The sequence below is a fragment of the Choloepus didactylus genome, chromosome 1 (genome assembly GCF_015220235.1).
Source record: "Choloepus didactylus isolate mChoDid1 chromosome 1, mChoDid1.pri, whole genome shotgun sequence".
Taxonomy (NCBI): Eukaryota; Metazoa; Chordata; class Mammalia; order Pilosa; family Megalonychidae; genus Choloepus; species Choloepus didactylus.
The window spans coordinates 106,074,194-106,090,480 of record NC_051307.1 but is presented as its reverse complement, the minus strand read 5'-3'; the positions used below and the strand labels follow the sequence as shown (position 1 = coordinate 106,090,480).

Here is a 16,287-nt window from a genome sequence, read left to right as displayed (position 1 = left end):
TGTAAACTGTGAAGTGCTATCCAAAGGTTAGCTATCTGTGGTTCACTGCCAAGGTCAATAAACCCAGGCCTGGGTGTACAGCCAGCTCCTAAATTGAAGGAGCTAAGGAAAGTCTGGTCATTCAAAGAGCCCCATCTAAATGGGACACCAGTGTATCTGCTGGGTTCAGCCCCTATGCCCCTACTTAAGTACAAAACATTTATACTGAATAGAATCAATGCTCACATTATATATTTGTGTTAAAGCTGATTATTTTCTGGCCTATTTCCTTTCACTTGTGTTTCAAAGGCCACACACAGAGCTCCAGCCACCTGCACCAGCAGGCAACGGGCTGTCTCTCCAAAGTTTCCAACCGTCTGGGCCCATTAGTGTTTTTCTTCCACATTAGTTTACATTTGTCCCAGCTGCATTAGAATTTAGATTCTGCACATAATCTGGCTCTCAAAACCACATTCTTTTGCCTCACACTAACTCTTTGTCATCTAACAACTGAATAAGCATTGTTTCCCTGGCTTGGCTGGTGAAAGGGGATCCTGACGAAGAGTAAACGTCTCATTTGTTGGGCTTCCTTATCCTAGCACCCATAACTAGAAGGGTGGTAGTGTATTTGGTGACCTCCTTACAGTGGGTTAACGATTTGGGTCTGGGCCCAGGCTGGATAATGAGCCCGTGAATAATGGGGAGCCCATTGTTAAAGCCTTATCATGGTGAAGTTGAGATGCAGAGCTCCTTTTGTCCTGCACTCCCCGGTCCTTCTCCCCAAGCATCTTTTCTTAATCCGTCAAAGCTAATGGGTTTATGTGGAGACATTCATTCTTCACAAGCTCTGATTCTAGCAGCCGTGCATGGATTCAGTCTCGGATGTTTCTACACTTAAGGGCTTGTAAAACAGTGAAAGAAAGATAGTAGATAATCTTACAGAAAGCCATCTGTTCTAGGCTTGAAAAAACACTCTGCTTTTTTCTCTACTGTAATAGGAGTCTTGAAAAGCCCAAACTAAAGGTGTAGAAAAAGGGTGAAATAAGAACACTAAAAAGCATAATAAAACTGTACACAACCCTGCAAACTTTATTTTCTTCCACACATTTCCCAAGTGATTTATACCCATGAGAAGGAGACAAACTTGGAGGAAAGATTTTTTCTGTTGCGTGGATGGAAAAACAAAATAGGCAAAACCTTCTAATTAATTTATTTTCCTAGGAACTAACCATTAGTAAAATTTTTACTTGTTAAGATCAGAACTTGTTGGGGAAAATGAGGACATGAAAGGTCTAACTTCTAACTGGTTTTAAAGCATCCATCAAAGGGGCTGAGCTAGAATAATTCTGGGACTCAAAATCATAGAATTGTTAGTAATCTTTTCACACAACCCAGGGTCCCAGCACTAGCTATGCTTCTTTAAGGAATAGTTGGCGAGACAGTGGGCTCAAAGGGATGGAGGGGTGTTCTCAGCTCACCATTGGCCAAGAAGAGTATCTCTCTTTACCTTCTACCCCTTTGGATAAATTTTTTAACCAGGGTTCAAGAGGTGAGATCAAATAGCAGCTGTGCAATTCTATTCCAGGTAACAATTTCCTCAACCCCATCATCCGCTGGTGAGGCTAAACAGTTTAGGGAGAGAGATGAAGACAGGTGGTTTTGAATGCTTTAAAATAAAATTTAAAATAAAATTTAAAAATTAATTTTAAAATTAGTGCTTTAAAATTAAAGCATTAGGGGCAAGAAAGAGGCGGGTTTCAGGCATGTGGTAAACAGAAAGCAAACTTCTTTATTGTACACAGTACAGAATATAACGCAGCTTGGCAGGATGCATATGGCCCTGCGCAGGGGGAAAGTATTTCAAATCAACTGGCAGGTTAAAGCTTTTCTGCACTGTAGACTTTCCTCACTCTGGAAAAGAAGCAAAAAAAAAAACAAAAAACAAAAACCAAAACCACCCGGGAGGTGCATGAGTCCGATGGGAGTGCAATGGTGATGCCACCATCCTATGTCCCGTGACAGCACAGGCCACGTCGTTACAGCAGGGGAGGGGCAGGTAGCTCGGGCCACAGAGGATTATTTGCATACTTGCTAAAACAGCATAAATCCATCCAAAAATAAAAAATCCCAAACCAGGATAAGTAAAGATAAGAAAAACAAATCCTATACAGCATTTACAACAAATAAATCTCTAGCCAGCTGGAGGTAAAATACGCACATATGTATAGACTATGGGTAGGTTAGAAAGCTATAAATATAGTCTGGAAAGAGTCCTTTGATTAGAGTACGATGCTAATTAAAGCCCAAGCTATAGGTTCAATACCTTTGTGGGTCAGTTAGTTTCCAACAGAGGAAAATCTTACACTTCCATAGCTATAAATGCACCCCTTACCCCTGTGAGCCACTTCACAAGTGTGCTGTTGGTCATAAGGGGGACTGTTTAAGACTACGGAGACAGAAAAACAATGCACAGCGTGTGTCATACACTCACTGAGGCAGCACCGTCACCTTCAGGTATGAATAGCAGTCACACTCAACGTGCATAGTGGCTCGGGGAGCATGGAATTCTATCCAAAGAGCAGGCAGCGAGGCACTACCACTTTCTAATAGCTTTTCCTCTACTTTGAGCTCAACTTTCACATAGCTTTAGTTTGGCTGCTTAAAACTTCTTCAATTTATAATACAGCAATCAGAATAAAACGTTTTAAAAGAAAAACGTGGCTGGAGACTAAAATGCTAGCACTGTCTTACCTGTCAGTGGCACACATCAGGCCCAAACCCTACTGAATCATATGCAGGGTCCAAGATAGAAAGAAAAAGGAAAACAAAACAAACCAATAAAATGAAAATTGTCATAAGTCAAGCCCAGAGTAGAATCCCTAGGGGTCCCACAGGCAACCAGGTTTTAATGGACATGACGTGTATTATGTACACATGCTTTCCAGAGAGGGCATGACAGTGAATGTGGGGAACTATACACATAGACTCTAAGCTGTGTGTCCAGGTGGTCCTGCACACTTCAAAAATATACAACTCAGGTGCAAATATTCCATCAGGTTGTCTGGTGCAGAAAGCACAAAGCAGGCAACAAAGCGGGCTTTTCCATGGCTAAGGGGAAGCCTCCAGCAAAGCCCCTTTCAAGCTGCAGCGTCTTCGTAAGTCGGCATGGTCCTGTCTAAAGGACACAGTGCACAGTTACCAAAAGATTTGTTTTTTGCTTTAAATACCAAAACTACAAAAATCAGTTTATAAACTGTTTTTCCAAAACAACCACCAAAACAAAACAATCCCCCAAATCAAAGCAAAACAAAATACTGTCAAAAATGTTAATCACCCTTCTCCTAAAATTACAGCCATCCATCCGTAGCCATGTGACTGGGGAGAGAAAGGGAGCCTGCTCTGCTTGGTGACCACCTGGCCAGAAGGTTCCCAAGAGCGGTGATGGTTTATTGTTTGAGAACCATGGGGCCCAGTAACAGCTGTTCTTTCCCCTCCTCTTCTTTTTTGGACCAAGAGGAAGCAAGTTCAGACTGAGCTCTTCTCTCTCTCCTAATCCCAAGATATATTTTTAACGCTTCATATGATTTGAGCCTCCCCAACTTGGCCTACTGTTCGGTGGGACTGTGGTTTCTTTTTCAATATATTGTGCAAATCAGAGCCCTTCTATGTAAAGGCATTTAGTAGTCCATGAACAGCGTGGATTGTCACACACTCCATCCCAGTTTGCGGGTACTAACCTCAACAAGATATTGCTGTGCGTGTGTTGTCCATGGTAAGGAGCCTCCATTTCAATCTCTTACCAGAAACCTCATCAGAATCAGAGCCAAGGCACCAGTTCTTGGTGGTTTTTTGCCCCTCCCTGTTCCCACTCCCCAGCCAAGGTATCTGTCTTTTAGGGTGCCAATCCAGAGATGGCTTCAGTTCTCCAGAAAATACTCAAGGGCAAGCTTTAGGAACAGCCAGAAACACAAACAAACAAAACCATTGCCCTCACTGCCTGAATGGGAACTGCTAGCTCTAGGGTTTGGCCACTCAGCCACCCAGAAACTTAGTAAGCGAAGCCTTCAGCATAGGGGAGGCTGCTGCAGCGATCCACATCCAGGAGGTAAGCAGGGTTGTCTTCAAAGTGGGTCAGTGGCAGGGTTTCCTCCTCATTGAGATGGCACTCGGACTCCGCTTTCAGGAACGGACGCTGATTATCAGGGAAGGCCATGGAGAAAAGGGCATCTGGGTCACAGACAAATTTGTAGACGTATCGTTCTCCTGCCACCTGAGAGAGAGAGAAAACATACCATAAGGATCGGCTGGAACAGGGCTTGGGGTTTAAGGAAAGAGTAATGAGGTATTTCTAAGTCACCAAGCTCTCAGGGACCCAAGGACCAAAGAAAGCTCATTAGTTAGCTGACTATTCAAATAATCCAGATTTGTTTTGATAAATCTTGGGGATCTATTAACTGCCAAGTGTTTTGTTAACATCAAAGATCAGCAGCTGAAAGAAAAGATATTTGAATTTCAAACTCATAGTAGATAGGCTCTTTTAACAGAAAACCCTCACTTTCTTATACTTACAGTTTAGAAAGCTTAGAAAGCTTAGAAAGCATGGTTACGCTGAGACTAGGGCTTGGGGTTACAAGATTTAAGGACTGAAATGTGCAATGCAGATGTCAGACCACATTTTCAGCTCCCTCCAAAGTTTACGGTCTTCACAGCAAGGCTTTACAATTTTGAAGGGATAGGAATTTGATTCGAGAGTCTATGTGGAAATTTTCAGTATGTTGCAAAGCCAAATAGAATTGCTTTTTGGCTTACCTGCAGTTTTACATTACTTATGCCACAGTTCTTCTACACTGATGGAAGATAAATATTACTGCCTTTATGTGGATTTTATGAGTTATAATATTATCAGAACCAAAAAGGTCTTGATTATTCAAGGGCCTGATGGTGTAGCTAATAAGCCATGATACAGGTCAATGGGATCACCCACTCTCTGCTGCTGGTTGTTTCGCAATGTTTAGCAACAGTACAAGAGGGCACGCACACTGAAGATCAAACCCAATAATTGGCTTTGGTTGGGTAACGCAGAGGGACAAGGCAAAGTGGCTGAAATTACTGGCAAAATAAACATTTTACATTTTAGATTAAAAACTTTATAAACTGTTGAGTTTAATCCTGCCCTTCATTCACAGCAAACCAAAAGCCAATGATCTTTAATCACTCTGTTGTGATTCTAAAATCTCTTTTGAATTGAAATACGGCTTTGCTTGTAAATCTTGGTTTAAGAAGTCTGTTGCTATAGTAAGTGACTATAACCCAATAGGTCATAAACTTATTTTATGGTGACACTTCTATATCCAGCTACCAGAATATGGGTTCTGCACCAACATTCCTTGGAACTCCAACACTGAGGAATCAGGAGCTATGTGTATAAAACTGGACAATTAGCATCTTCACCAAAGGAAGTCTTCAGGGTGGCAGATCTATCAACCAATCCTACTAGATTTTTGGGGAACCACAGCTTTATCTTAACCTATGGGTTCCCAAACCCCAAAGTCAGCACATATATGTGGAAAAGTGAGCCAGGAGGGCAGAGTGGAGTTAATATTAGGTGGTTTCTAGTCCAATTTCAGTCACTAACAAGTCTTCACCTCTGTGAACCTCAATTTTCCCTTTCAAAATTGAAGGTATAGGACTACAGCTTTTCTAAAGTCTGTCCCCACTTGGGCATGTTATCATTCATCTCTTAAATAGTTCCCATTTACTCAAGGTCATATAGTAAATATAATAACAATCCCTTTCATAGAACAGCACATTATTATTTTTGGAACATTTTCACACATATTACCCTAAGAGATTAGGGGAGGGATTATTACCTACATTTTTATTGGAAAAAGAGGCTTTGGGAAGTTAAATAACTTGCCCCAAAGCATACAGCTAATAAATGGTAGTGTTAGGGTCTGAACCGACCCAAGTCTCATTCCCGGGCCTTCTCATAGAGAATGTTCTCTTCTACTTCCTTAAAAACCGAGGAACCGGTCAGAGGGACAACTCTCTTCCATTAGTTTGAGTTACTGTGTCTTGGCTACGTGGCCTCATATTGGATCTGGAGTTGGGAACAGCAAAGGAATAATGGTTCTCCCTCTGGAACTTAAGATTTGACCTGACAATATTAACACTAAAAGGCAAGTAGGAGGGTTGGGAAGTGACTGCTAATGGTGATGGGTTTTTTTTTGGGGAGCTGATGAAAATATCCTAAAACTGACTGTGGTGATAGTTGCAAATTCTGTGAATATATGAAAAACCTTTGAATTATATACTTTAAAAGAGCAAATTATAAGGTATGTGAATTTTATCTAAATAAAGCTGTTAAATAAATAAATATAAATTTAAAAAGAGGGGCTGGGGTAGGATGAACACCCATCCTACAGCATCTACTAACTGTGCTAGGCACTGAAGTCAGACCCTCAATTCCTACTCCAAAGGAGCTTACACTCCTGTGGGGGATATCAACAAGCCAAGGAGCAAATTTACAACACAGAGAGAAGGGTAGTGATGGAGATAAGCACAGATGCTATTAGAAGCAGAAAAGGGGACACCTAACCCAGGCTGAGGACTTCAGATTCTGGAGGAGCAAACAGATGATAGATATCGAGGGAGAAAAGAAGTAGGGACTGGCCAGGTAAAGAAACTACTGGGTATGTTCTAGTTCTTAAGTAGTAGTTTAATAGGCAGTTTTTCATTTTATCCTATACTCAATAACTTACATACATGAAACATGTATTCTTTAGTAAACAAATACTTCATAAAAACATAATTAAGAGGGAAAAGTGGTTGTGCCAGAGAAATTAATCAAGTACAAGTGAGCAAATGGGAGGAGTTAGATGGCAACCAGACTGGGAACCACTTCAGATCTTGTATGCAGTGTTAAAAAGTCTGGATTTTACCCAGAAGACCATGTTTAATATTTTTTAAGGTGGTACAAGGAATTTAGGGGTCAAATTATCATTATGCCTACGAAAACGATGGATCTGGCTTCAGTGTGAACAAGTTCTCAGCAGCACTGCCCATACAATTCTGCCAAAGGCATCATGTTGGCTACTACCATATAGACTCCTAAATGTGTAAATGCTAAATTCTGGGGAACACTACAGTATAAAACTTGGTGGCCAAGAAAGACCAACCAACTTGCCATTCTTTCCTCTGTCTATCCATGGAATTTTAAGACTGTGGTCCCTTACCAGCCATCCCAATAAGAATTTTGTACTGGCTTCCTCCAAAAATGCTTCATCCTCTGTCCACAAAGAGCAAACTGCTCCCAATTGATTCTGCTGCCATTTTATAAACCTTGGGTTTTTAACTTGAATTGCAGTTTCCATCACTTTTGAGATTCTCAAACCAAGAGCTTTGGAGGTCTAGGTGTTTTAACAACTAAAGACTTCAACAAGCTCTCATGGGAGTAGAGACCTTCAAGCTCATTCCCTCATGTGCTTCTTTATGGTTGACTTTCTGGATATCATTGTGTAAGTAAAGCAGAAGAGCCGAATTTTCCTACACACACATCCTCTGGTTTCCATGTACTCAAGAGCATTAAAGGCCTCATAATATCTCATTTGACTCTTGTTTTAAGTTTGTTTTTCTACGACTTTTTCCTATCACAGAATCACTTACGAGGCCAACATTCTTTCCTACTCATTATAAACAGTCTTATGAGAAATGCCCTTGACGTTTTATTTCAAAGTAGTCAGGGTGGTCTATGTGTCCCTTATAATTGCCACACCTTTTGCATGATTCCCTTTTCATAGTAATAGCGCAGAGAACGGCTGAGTTTGTCATAGTTCATGGCTGGTCGGTTCTTCTGGATGCCCCAACGCCGAGCAACCTGAAGAGAAAAGAAAGCAGAGAACAATGGAAAACACGTTCCCTGGGCCTGGAGGTTTTCTCCCAATCCCAGAAGAGCCTGTTTTCTAACCCAATCATGTTGTTTAATGACCCATTTCCCTGACCTGAGAGGGGAAGGGTTTAATTCCCTGAAGACCAAACGAACAACAAAGATGATGATGATTCAGTCACAACTGCTAGGAGGTGAGACCTAGGGGCAGAAAAATCCTGGTGCTTTAAGATTGCAAAGGGCTTGGCTAAAGCCCCCAAGGAAGGCAGTTCCCTACCATTTTTCCATATATGAATTATTGACCAATACCCACAGCCCATTAACATGTTGCCATTAAGTGCTATGGTTTCTGTAGCAGTCAATAAGGAATAATTAGAATGGTCATTCCTGAAACATTAGAAACACACTAGTGAGTTGCTAATGGGCCAACAAGAGCAAAAGTTCAATTCTAATAAGATTGGAGAGGGGCTGGGAGATGTTTACTTATTGCAGCTTGCAACATAAGGGGGAATCAGATCATTTCAGCCTGCTACCATCCAATCCCCTGCTCCCAGCAGATGTGCAGAATGGACACTAAAGCATATAGCACCATTATCCACTTAATGAAAAATTAACAGGGTTTCCCAAACAGTTCTGCAGTGCATTATATCCAACCCAGTCCACCTGAGGTGCAGTGATGGGGAGAAGTAATTGGAGCTTTGGGGAGAGAAGCCTTATAGCAGAAAATCTTCCTAGTGGAGTTACTGGATTGCCAGAGCAGTCAAGCAATTTCTGTTCTCAAGTATCTCAACATCCAAAGTCATATATATAAGGATGACTGTCAAGGAAGGAGAATAACAACCCTGGAAATGTGAGTCTTCTCATGAAATCTTTAAATTTATGCAAATCGTGGGCCATGTTTTACACATTTTAGGTCAGTTTTTGGAAACTTCTTTTTAAAAAAGCAAAATAACTACATCCTTTTCATCTTTTAAAAACCTGTTAAATGTGGATTGGGAAGAAGGGAGACTGCCAGCAATTCACTTCAGTATTTCCTTAACATATTTGGGCAGAATGAAAGTAACGTATCTCCCAAATTCAGGCTTCTAAAATGACCTTTAATAAATACCAGAAATGATCAGATGAGCAAGGAAGAATACATCTGTCCTGATTGCATTAGAATAATTCAATAGCCATGATTCACTCTGCTTTGCAAGAAACCCTGTGAAAGTTAAATTTCCATTCATTTGCTTCATGCTCTTATGGGACACACGATGGCTTGGGTCTCCTCTTTTCTCCTCTTGTACCCATTCAACTCTACCTTCAAAATAGCCAAAAAGGCAAAATTCACCAAAAATCAAATCCTGGTTACAGAAAATAAACATTTTAAAACCAATGGAAAATAGTGGTAAGAAGGGAAAACTGCTAACCAATACGTGTCCTTCTATCCAGTTTAAAAGAAATGACACTCCATGAAACTATTTTAACTGCTGTTGGCCGCAATGTAGGGAAATTTGAAAGAAGCCCAGCCTAATCGTTTACTACATTCAGAGGTGGAAAACAATTCTTGAAAAATCGTTTACTACATTCAGAGGTGGAAAACAATTCGTGAATATTCTTAACTTCAGCCACGACCTTTCTCTGCTGGCACTTGCATATGCAAGAGCTTACTGGAGAGAGGTTTTGTATATGCAGATTTCAAAGCAGCTCTGGTAGTCATAGTTACTGACTCATCCTCTAGGGCCAGAGCCCTGTGATTCAGTAGCCCTTGCCAGGGCTGCTCCTTCTATAGTAAAGCATGATGCAGCACAGCTCTGGAATAGCTGAAAATTAGGGCCCATCTTTTTTTGGAGGGGAGGGAGCGGGTGAGGAGCAGGCAATAGCTTTCCCATTAATTACTTTGATAGCACACATCTTGAGGACTTAGGCTGAAGGAGGTAAAACATCCATAGAGCTCCTTCTCCCCATTAAAGATGTCTCGACAGCAAGCCACAGCACAGGGAACGGCTCTTTCTAGCAGCCCATCCTTTTAAACCTTCCCATGGCATCAGTTATCTACCACATGTTCAACAAACAACCCTACCCCCCAAAATATTCATTAATGCAGATTCACAGTTAGAATGGCTCCAGATTAAAGCCGAGTCAGTCATAATTGAGAGGGTGCTAAGCTGGATGACTATCAAAAGACATTTGATTAGGGGGCCTGCCAAAACGCAGTTCTAAAACCACAATTTCCATGCACAGTGTAATGGATATTATGGATAATTACCCAGAGTGCACTACTCAGCCACACAGCTGCCTACAATTACGTCCCAAACAGCTTCCTCCTCCACTTCACCCTTCAAGTTCCCCACGTGTCGACTCCTTACAGTTTTTCTAAGGGGTTGGTATCATCCCGAGATTAGCAAGAATAGGATGCCCAAACTTGGATACAAAGAGTAGGAGGGAAAAGACTCAACCAATGGTGTTTGTCACAAGGTCAAAGTGCACAAGTGGAAACAAATCAATCCTGGGTTAAGAGAAGGAAAGATTCAGAACTTATGGAATGCTGCGGGACTTCAAGTGGGGTAGGGTAGGGGGTGGGGTGGGGGGTGTGGAGAAGCACTTCCTGGAGAAACAAAGGGGCTCAATCAGCCAAGGTGGACTCAAGGCTACAACAGACCTCTTACATGGCTTGGATACTTGGCATTTATGAGCATTCTGGATTAATATTAGTTTCTTTATTAAGTAAGAAAGCAGGGGCTCTTTGCCATCTGTTCATCATTTTCTTTACCACTGGTAGGAGAGCAGAAGATTCAATAACAGCTTTACAAAGGGTCATAACCAGGTTTACCTGCAGCTGTACAGCCTGTGCTTAGGCCCGAGGCAGTGGCAATAAAGCAATAAAAGCTCCTGTTTGTGAAATGAGATAAATCAATAAAGGCTGCCCACACAACAGACCTACTTTCAAAAAGCCTCAGTGGGTCTAAGTGACATGCTTTCCTCAAGCCTTATATAAAACCAGGCCATCTTATTAGGAATGCAGAGAGGAGAAGAATGGGACTACCAGGCCATCTTATTAGGAATGCAGAGAGGAGAAGAATGGGACTATATGTGACAGATGGCCCTCTAGCACAGCTGGAAGCCTAAAACATGGCTTAGCCAACAAGAAATGCTTAGAGAAACACAGAAGCACCAAACTCTGGCTTAGAAAGTAGACTGAACCTTAACAGAAATATTTACAACACGAGATGTTGATATATTTCCCTTTCAAAACAATTCAGGACACGGAACACCATAAACATATGCCACTTTTACAAATGCCTTTAATGAACCTTTCCTTTTTCTCCTACCATTCGGGGTTCTTCATACGTTTCTAGTCCATACTTTCTCCTCCTTTTCCTATCTTAACCTTCAGATTGTTTCCTCCTGCTGTTATCCTCTTGTTGTGCTAAAGTGAACCCTGGAGTTAAATGAATGCCACCCAAAAGTTGCTGTTCTTGCTCAAATGCCTTCCAAGAGCGTTGTTTCCATTTCACTCATACTTGGCCCAATGATACCCTTGGCCCTGCTGTTTTAATATACAATGCCTAAGTACCTGCTACCAAAAGAAGCACACTGTTGATTAGGGGGGGCAGTTATTTCTTTTCTATTTATATTTGCTCTAGATTCTAAATCAAATAGAAATGAAAATCAGCCTCTAAGCTGACAGCCTGATTTAATTTACTTTGTTATATGATATTTAGGAAAAGGGCTCTATGGTGTCTTCTCCGACATTGAAGAAATGCTACTGGTTCTGTCCAGAAGCTTTTCTGCCAATAGTTTTGGGTAAACAGATAGTAACAATGTTTCTTTTTCTATTAACAAAATAATGGAAGTTTGTGTCATCATTGTTCTACTGTGATGCCACATAACACACTCTGAAAATCTCAGCTGGTAAGATTGACCAATTTCTGATAATTTTTTTCTCCAGGTTAGAGCCATTTGAGACATGCAGTGGGGTACTTGTATCCTGAAATACCTTACCCAAATGTCAGATAACATGTTCACATATCCTCAGCTGTATACTATGACATATGAGTGTGGAGGCCAAAATAAGTCTATATTACTGAAAAAACAAAAATAAAAATAAAAAGACTTTCCAAGAGGGAAGCTTATCCTATTTGAATATGGATTTTGCAGAAGTGTTACAAATACTTTTTCTGTATTCTACAGTGAAGAATTCTGCCTGTCCGTGTATTGTAAACTGTCCTATTAATAGGAAGGGAACTGCCAAGCCCACTGGCCAGGTGAGAATGTGAATGCGAAGGGAGAACATGTTTAATACAGTAAAAATCTGTATATCTGTATATCTGAAAAACAATCATCATCATCATCATCAACAGCAACAAATCCAAAACCGTCTAAGTCTGGCATCGGTCCTTACCTCCTCCGGCTCTATCAGCTTGAACTCCATACCCCGGCCTGTCCAGGCAATAAAGTGGGCATTGGCTGGGTCATCAAGAAGCGTAACCAGGAACTGCCAGAGCTGAAGGGAACCTCGCCTCTGATAAGGGGGCCCCTCCCGGTACATGGTGGGCTCCTGCTTGACTTTGCCTGTTTGGGGCAAAGATACATAAACAATATTTCAGTCTCTGGTTTCTTCAGTGATGTGGGGAAAAAAGGAATTATTGACGACAATTCAGTCATTCTTCAACCCTCCATTGTAACAGCAAACTTCAGGTGAGGCTACTTACCTTCCAGTCTCTCAGGCACAACACAAGTGTCATCGAAATACAACCGGGGATCTTTTTCATATGGAAAACCTAAAGGGGAATTAAAAAAGAAAACAAAAAAGGGGGGAAAAAGAAAGAAGATGCTGCTCAACAATTTATATTTGTGTTGTACTAAAATTACAGATTTCAGGACTAAAATGGGATTCTACCATGTCAGGCCCTAAGGCCTACTGCTGTATCTATGCCAAACTGAACTCTCAGGGATTTACAGGGGGCTTAGGCATTGCTGTTCTGATGTCATCACCTGAGCCTTGGCCCAGCACAGCATCGATTCTGTTATTAGAGTTGACTGAGTCACCAGTATGGTCCTGCACATCTTGTGTTGCTGTGATTAAGACTTTTATATCTGAAAAGACATCTCATCTATTTTAGTTGCCCTAGCTAGATGGATTTGGTTCATTTGTGTATAGTCCTGCCATTTTCCTTTCAGCTAATATTAATTCCAACCTTTCCTACAACTTGTCCAGACTACCTACATACCTTATTCAATTATGAATGAGCTTGGATGGTGGAGAACCCTCCAAAATGAAGAAAGACTTGGGCCAGAGGAGGATTGCTAAGAGCAGTAAGTTTAAAAGCAAGTTGGAGCTGTTGTTATCACCCAACATGGTGGAAGGAATCGCAAGAGATTTTCTACTAATAAAACTTCTTTATTTTATACATGACAAAACAGAGGTCAAGAATGGAGAGCAGACTGGCCTAACAACACACACAAGTGGAAAGGAAAGGAAGGTAGAGCAAAACGTTAAAGGAGTCAAGGAGAAGGAAGGACAGGATTCTCAATCTACAAACCCGTTTTAACTCGCATTCGGTGTTGACCACCATGTCACCGAGCACCCTGACAAGGTCCGTGGTTCAAATCAAAGCCAGTTAACAGACAGCCTCCATGGGGACCACATGCTTCCCTGTGGTCTATCCCGTTTCAGAGGTGTGAGACCTTCAGTGTCACTCTCCTCTGTCAACATCTCTTCTCAGGAGAAATCCCCAGGAGCTCCTGTTTGGTAAACGATGCCTCCCTGTGCTCGGCTTGGCTTTCTGATAGATTCATCTGGCTGCACAATACAGGTGTGTGGGTGTCGGGGGCGCAATGGGGACAGGCAAGGCAAGATGCTCTGCAATGAAGAGCTTTTGTTGGAATTTGACAGGGAGTCACTGTAACCTGAATAATCCCATGGGTAAAGGTGTCAAAAAATAATCTGTTTTCTTTCTTTCTCCCCAGTCAGCCCAGGTTAAGTAGCTGCTTCTTGGTAGGCCCAGCACCATTTTAAGAGGCCCAGAACTGGGAGAAAAATGCCCAAGTTGGCAGAAACTGAGATTGTTTTGAGGTCTGTCTTCCTCATTTTTGTTTCTTCATCCCCAAGCATGACTTCTCTGTTGCTCAACTACATCAAAGGCTGTATATTTTATTGACATTTATTTATTATTTAATCTAATAAATATTTATGCCAGGCACTGTGCTAGAAGGGGACAGTGAGGAGAACAACATAGACTCAGTCCTTCCTCTCATGGAACTTACATGTCACCTGGGGGAGACAGACAATAAAATAGAAAAAGAAATGAATGAGATGAGGTGTATATGGTGTGGAAGATAAAGAGTGTAGGCCTTGAAGCTAGATGGTTCTACTCTGCTGGCTGTGTGACCTTGAAAAGTTAATCTCTGTGCTCTGGGGAAAATAATAATTCCTATCTTAAAGGGATGTTGTGAGGATTGAATGAGTTAATGTATCTAAAGTGCCAAGAATAGCTCCTGGTACATAAGTGTGCAATAAATAATAAAGAAACACAGTAGTTGCTCATTGTAAGAAGTACTATAAAGAAAACTCACCGAAAAAAATGGGAGAACCATATCTTATATCCCATCATGGATTCTAAATTCTTTTAGGATAAAGACCAGGTGCTGAATATCTAAGTATCCTCACAGTAGTTTGCATATAATAAGTGCTGAATAAATAAATAAATGTGGGAGTGTCTACATGCTCCCTTAAAAAAAAATTAAGAATACAATGTTACCTTTTAAGTCATGGATTCAGTGACTTCTGTGATAAATTTATTTTCCAATTTGGTACTAGGAAACAGTTTAACTTTTATGACAAATTGGTATTCTTTATTTCATCAACAAGAATTACATATATAATCCATCATGCTTCATGCTTTTTCCTTGGCTGTCAGGAAACTATATATTTCCCAACCCTCTATATAGATTTTGGTAGTTCGGTGATGTTTTAATGGCCTTATTATAAAGTCATTATAAGTGAACTACTTCAAAGGTTACACACCTGTCAAACTTGTCATGTTATTTTTAGAGCTTTTCTTTCTCTGAGGTAAGGATAATATAGTCACAGTAAATAGGGAAAAAAAGTAGATCTAGATTAAATTCTAGGTATAGATTTCAAAGCTAATCAGATGAAGGGTGATTGCCTACAAGGAGCATCATTTTGGTGTATTTTGTGGTTTCCAGTCATTGCCACATATGGTTCTCTAAAACATCTGGAAGATGTTGTTGGTTTAAGTGAAATGTCAGTTGAATTTGCACCAGCAGCTGCATCAGTTGTGGCCACAACCATCGTATCTCTCAAATAAAGGTGGCAGGAAGGAAGAACCTGTTTGAGGGGCAAAGTGGAAATGAAAGATTCGAAACAGTAGGCAAGGACTCCAGGTGAACGCTTATAAGGCAGGATGGCTATCTTAGCAATCACAGATGCCAATCAGAAACACTTGTTTCACTAAATGTTTTAAGGGCATCTGTGGTCAAGCCTGTAAAAAAAGGATAGAAAAACCTTCTCAGGGTAATTTAGAGCAATTATGAACGCTGGCCTTTCAAACTAACTTCTTCTGATGTGTGTGGGGGCAAGGAAAGGAGTAGGAAAGAGTAGGGAAAAAAAAAAAATCACACAAAGCCATCAGTTATTCTGTGTGTAGAAAGCAACCCAATGCCTTACTAAAAATATTTCCTTTAAGAGTATGTGCTTTCATAAATGTTGTAATTATGAAAAATACTTTCCTCCATCTTATACTTCTCCCCGCCCCCCGGCTGCCTTGGCCTGCTGCAGACATCAATTGCTGCTGCAGAAACATTCAAGAACCTGGAAGAAGCTCTCTACACAGCTGTGCCTATCACAGTCAGTGGTCCAGTAGACAGCCCTTCCTTTCCAGGACTGGGCTCACGCATGATGTCACAGGTGCCCTGTGCAATAACACTCAGTCTTCCGTCTAACCAAGTCAGTAGGAAGCAGCTACCCATTGAAGCCATTGCTGTGAACTAATGCACACTGGAAATCACCTGGGAAACCTGAAAAATAACTGAAGCTTGGGTCCCATCTCAGAATTTCTGATATAATTATTCTGGGGAGAAGTCTGGACATCAGGATTTTAAAAGGCCTCCCTGATGATTTTAATGTGTAACCAAAGATGAGAATCAGTACTCTGGAGTGGTAGTTCTCAAACTCAAGTGTGCAATGGAATCTCCTGCTTGTCCCACCCTCACAGTTTCTGATTCGGGGGTAGGGCCAGAGAAGTCCCAGAGGAAGCTGGTTTGGGAAATCACTGCTCTAGATGGTAATGGAGAAATGTATAGGACAGAAGACAAGAGATACCTCTGGAGAAACTTGTTCTAAAGAAAAAAAATCTTCCCTATTTCAAAGTTCAGAAGGGCAGTCCCAATTTTTCCATTTAAGGTTGTACCTTTGCCAT

The 16,287-nt window shown here is 41.1% G+C and overlaps 1 protein-coding gene across 2 annotated transcripts in view; it reads right to left on the bottom strand.

The window, feature by feature from the left end:
- Window positions 1-1,743: 1,743 nt before the first annotated feature.
- Window positions 1,744-16,287, bottom strand: part of ETV5 (ETS variant transcription factor 5) — a 57,474-nt gene continuing 42,930 nt past the window's right edge. For both annotated transcript variants that reach the window (XM_037838893.1, XM_037838885.1), the window contains 4 exons: window positions 12,559-12,627; window positions 12,249-12,418; window positions 7,754-7,855; window positions 1,744-4,249 (listed from right to left, as the gene is read on the bottom strand). In XM_037838893.1, coding sequence (XP_037694821.1) covers window positions 4,028-4,249; window positions 7,754-7,855; window positions 12,249-12,418; window positions 12,559-12,627 — 563 coding nt within the window. In that variant the 3' untranslated portion in view covers window positions 1,744-4,027. The remainder of the gene's footprint in view (window positions 4,250-7,753; window positions 7,856-12,248; window positions 12,419-12,558; window positions 12,628-16,287) is intronic.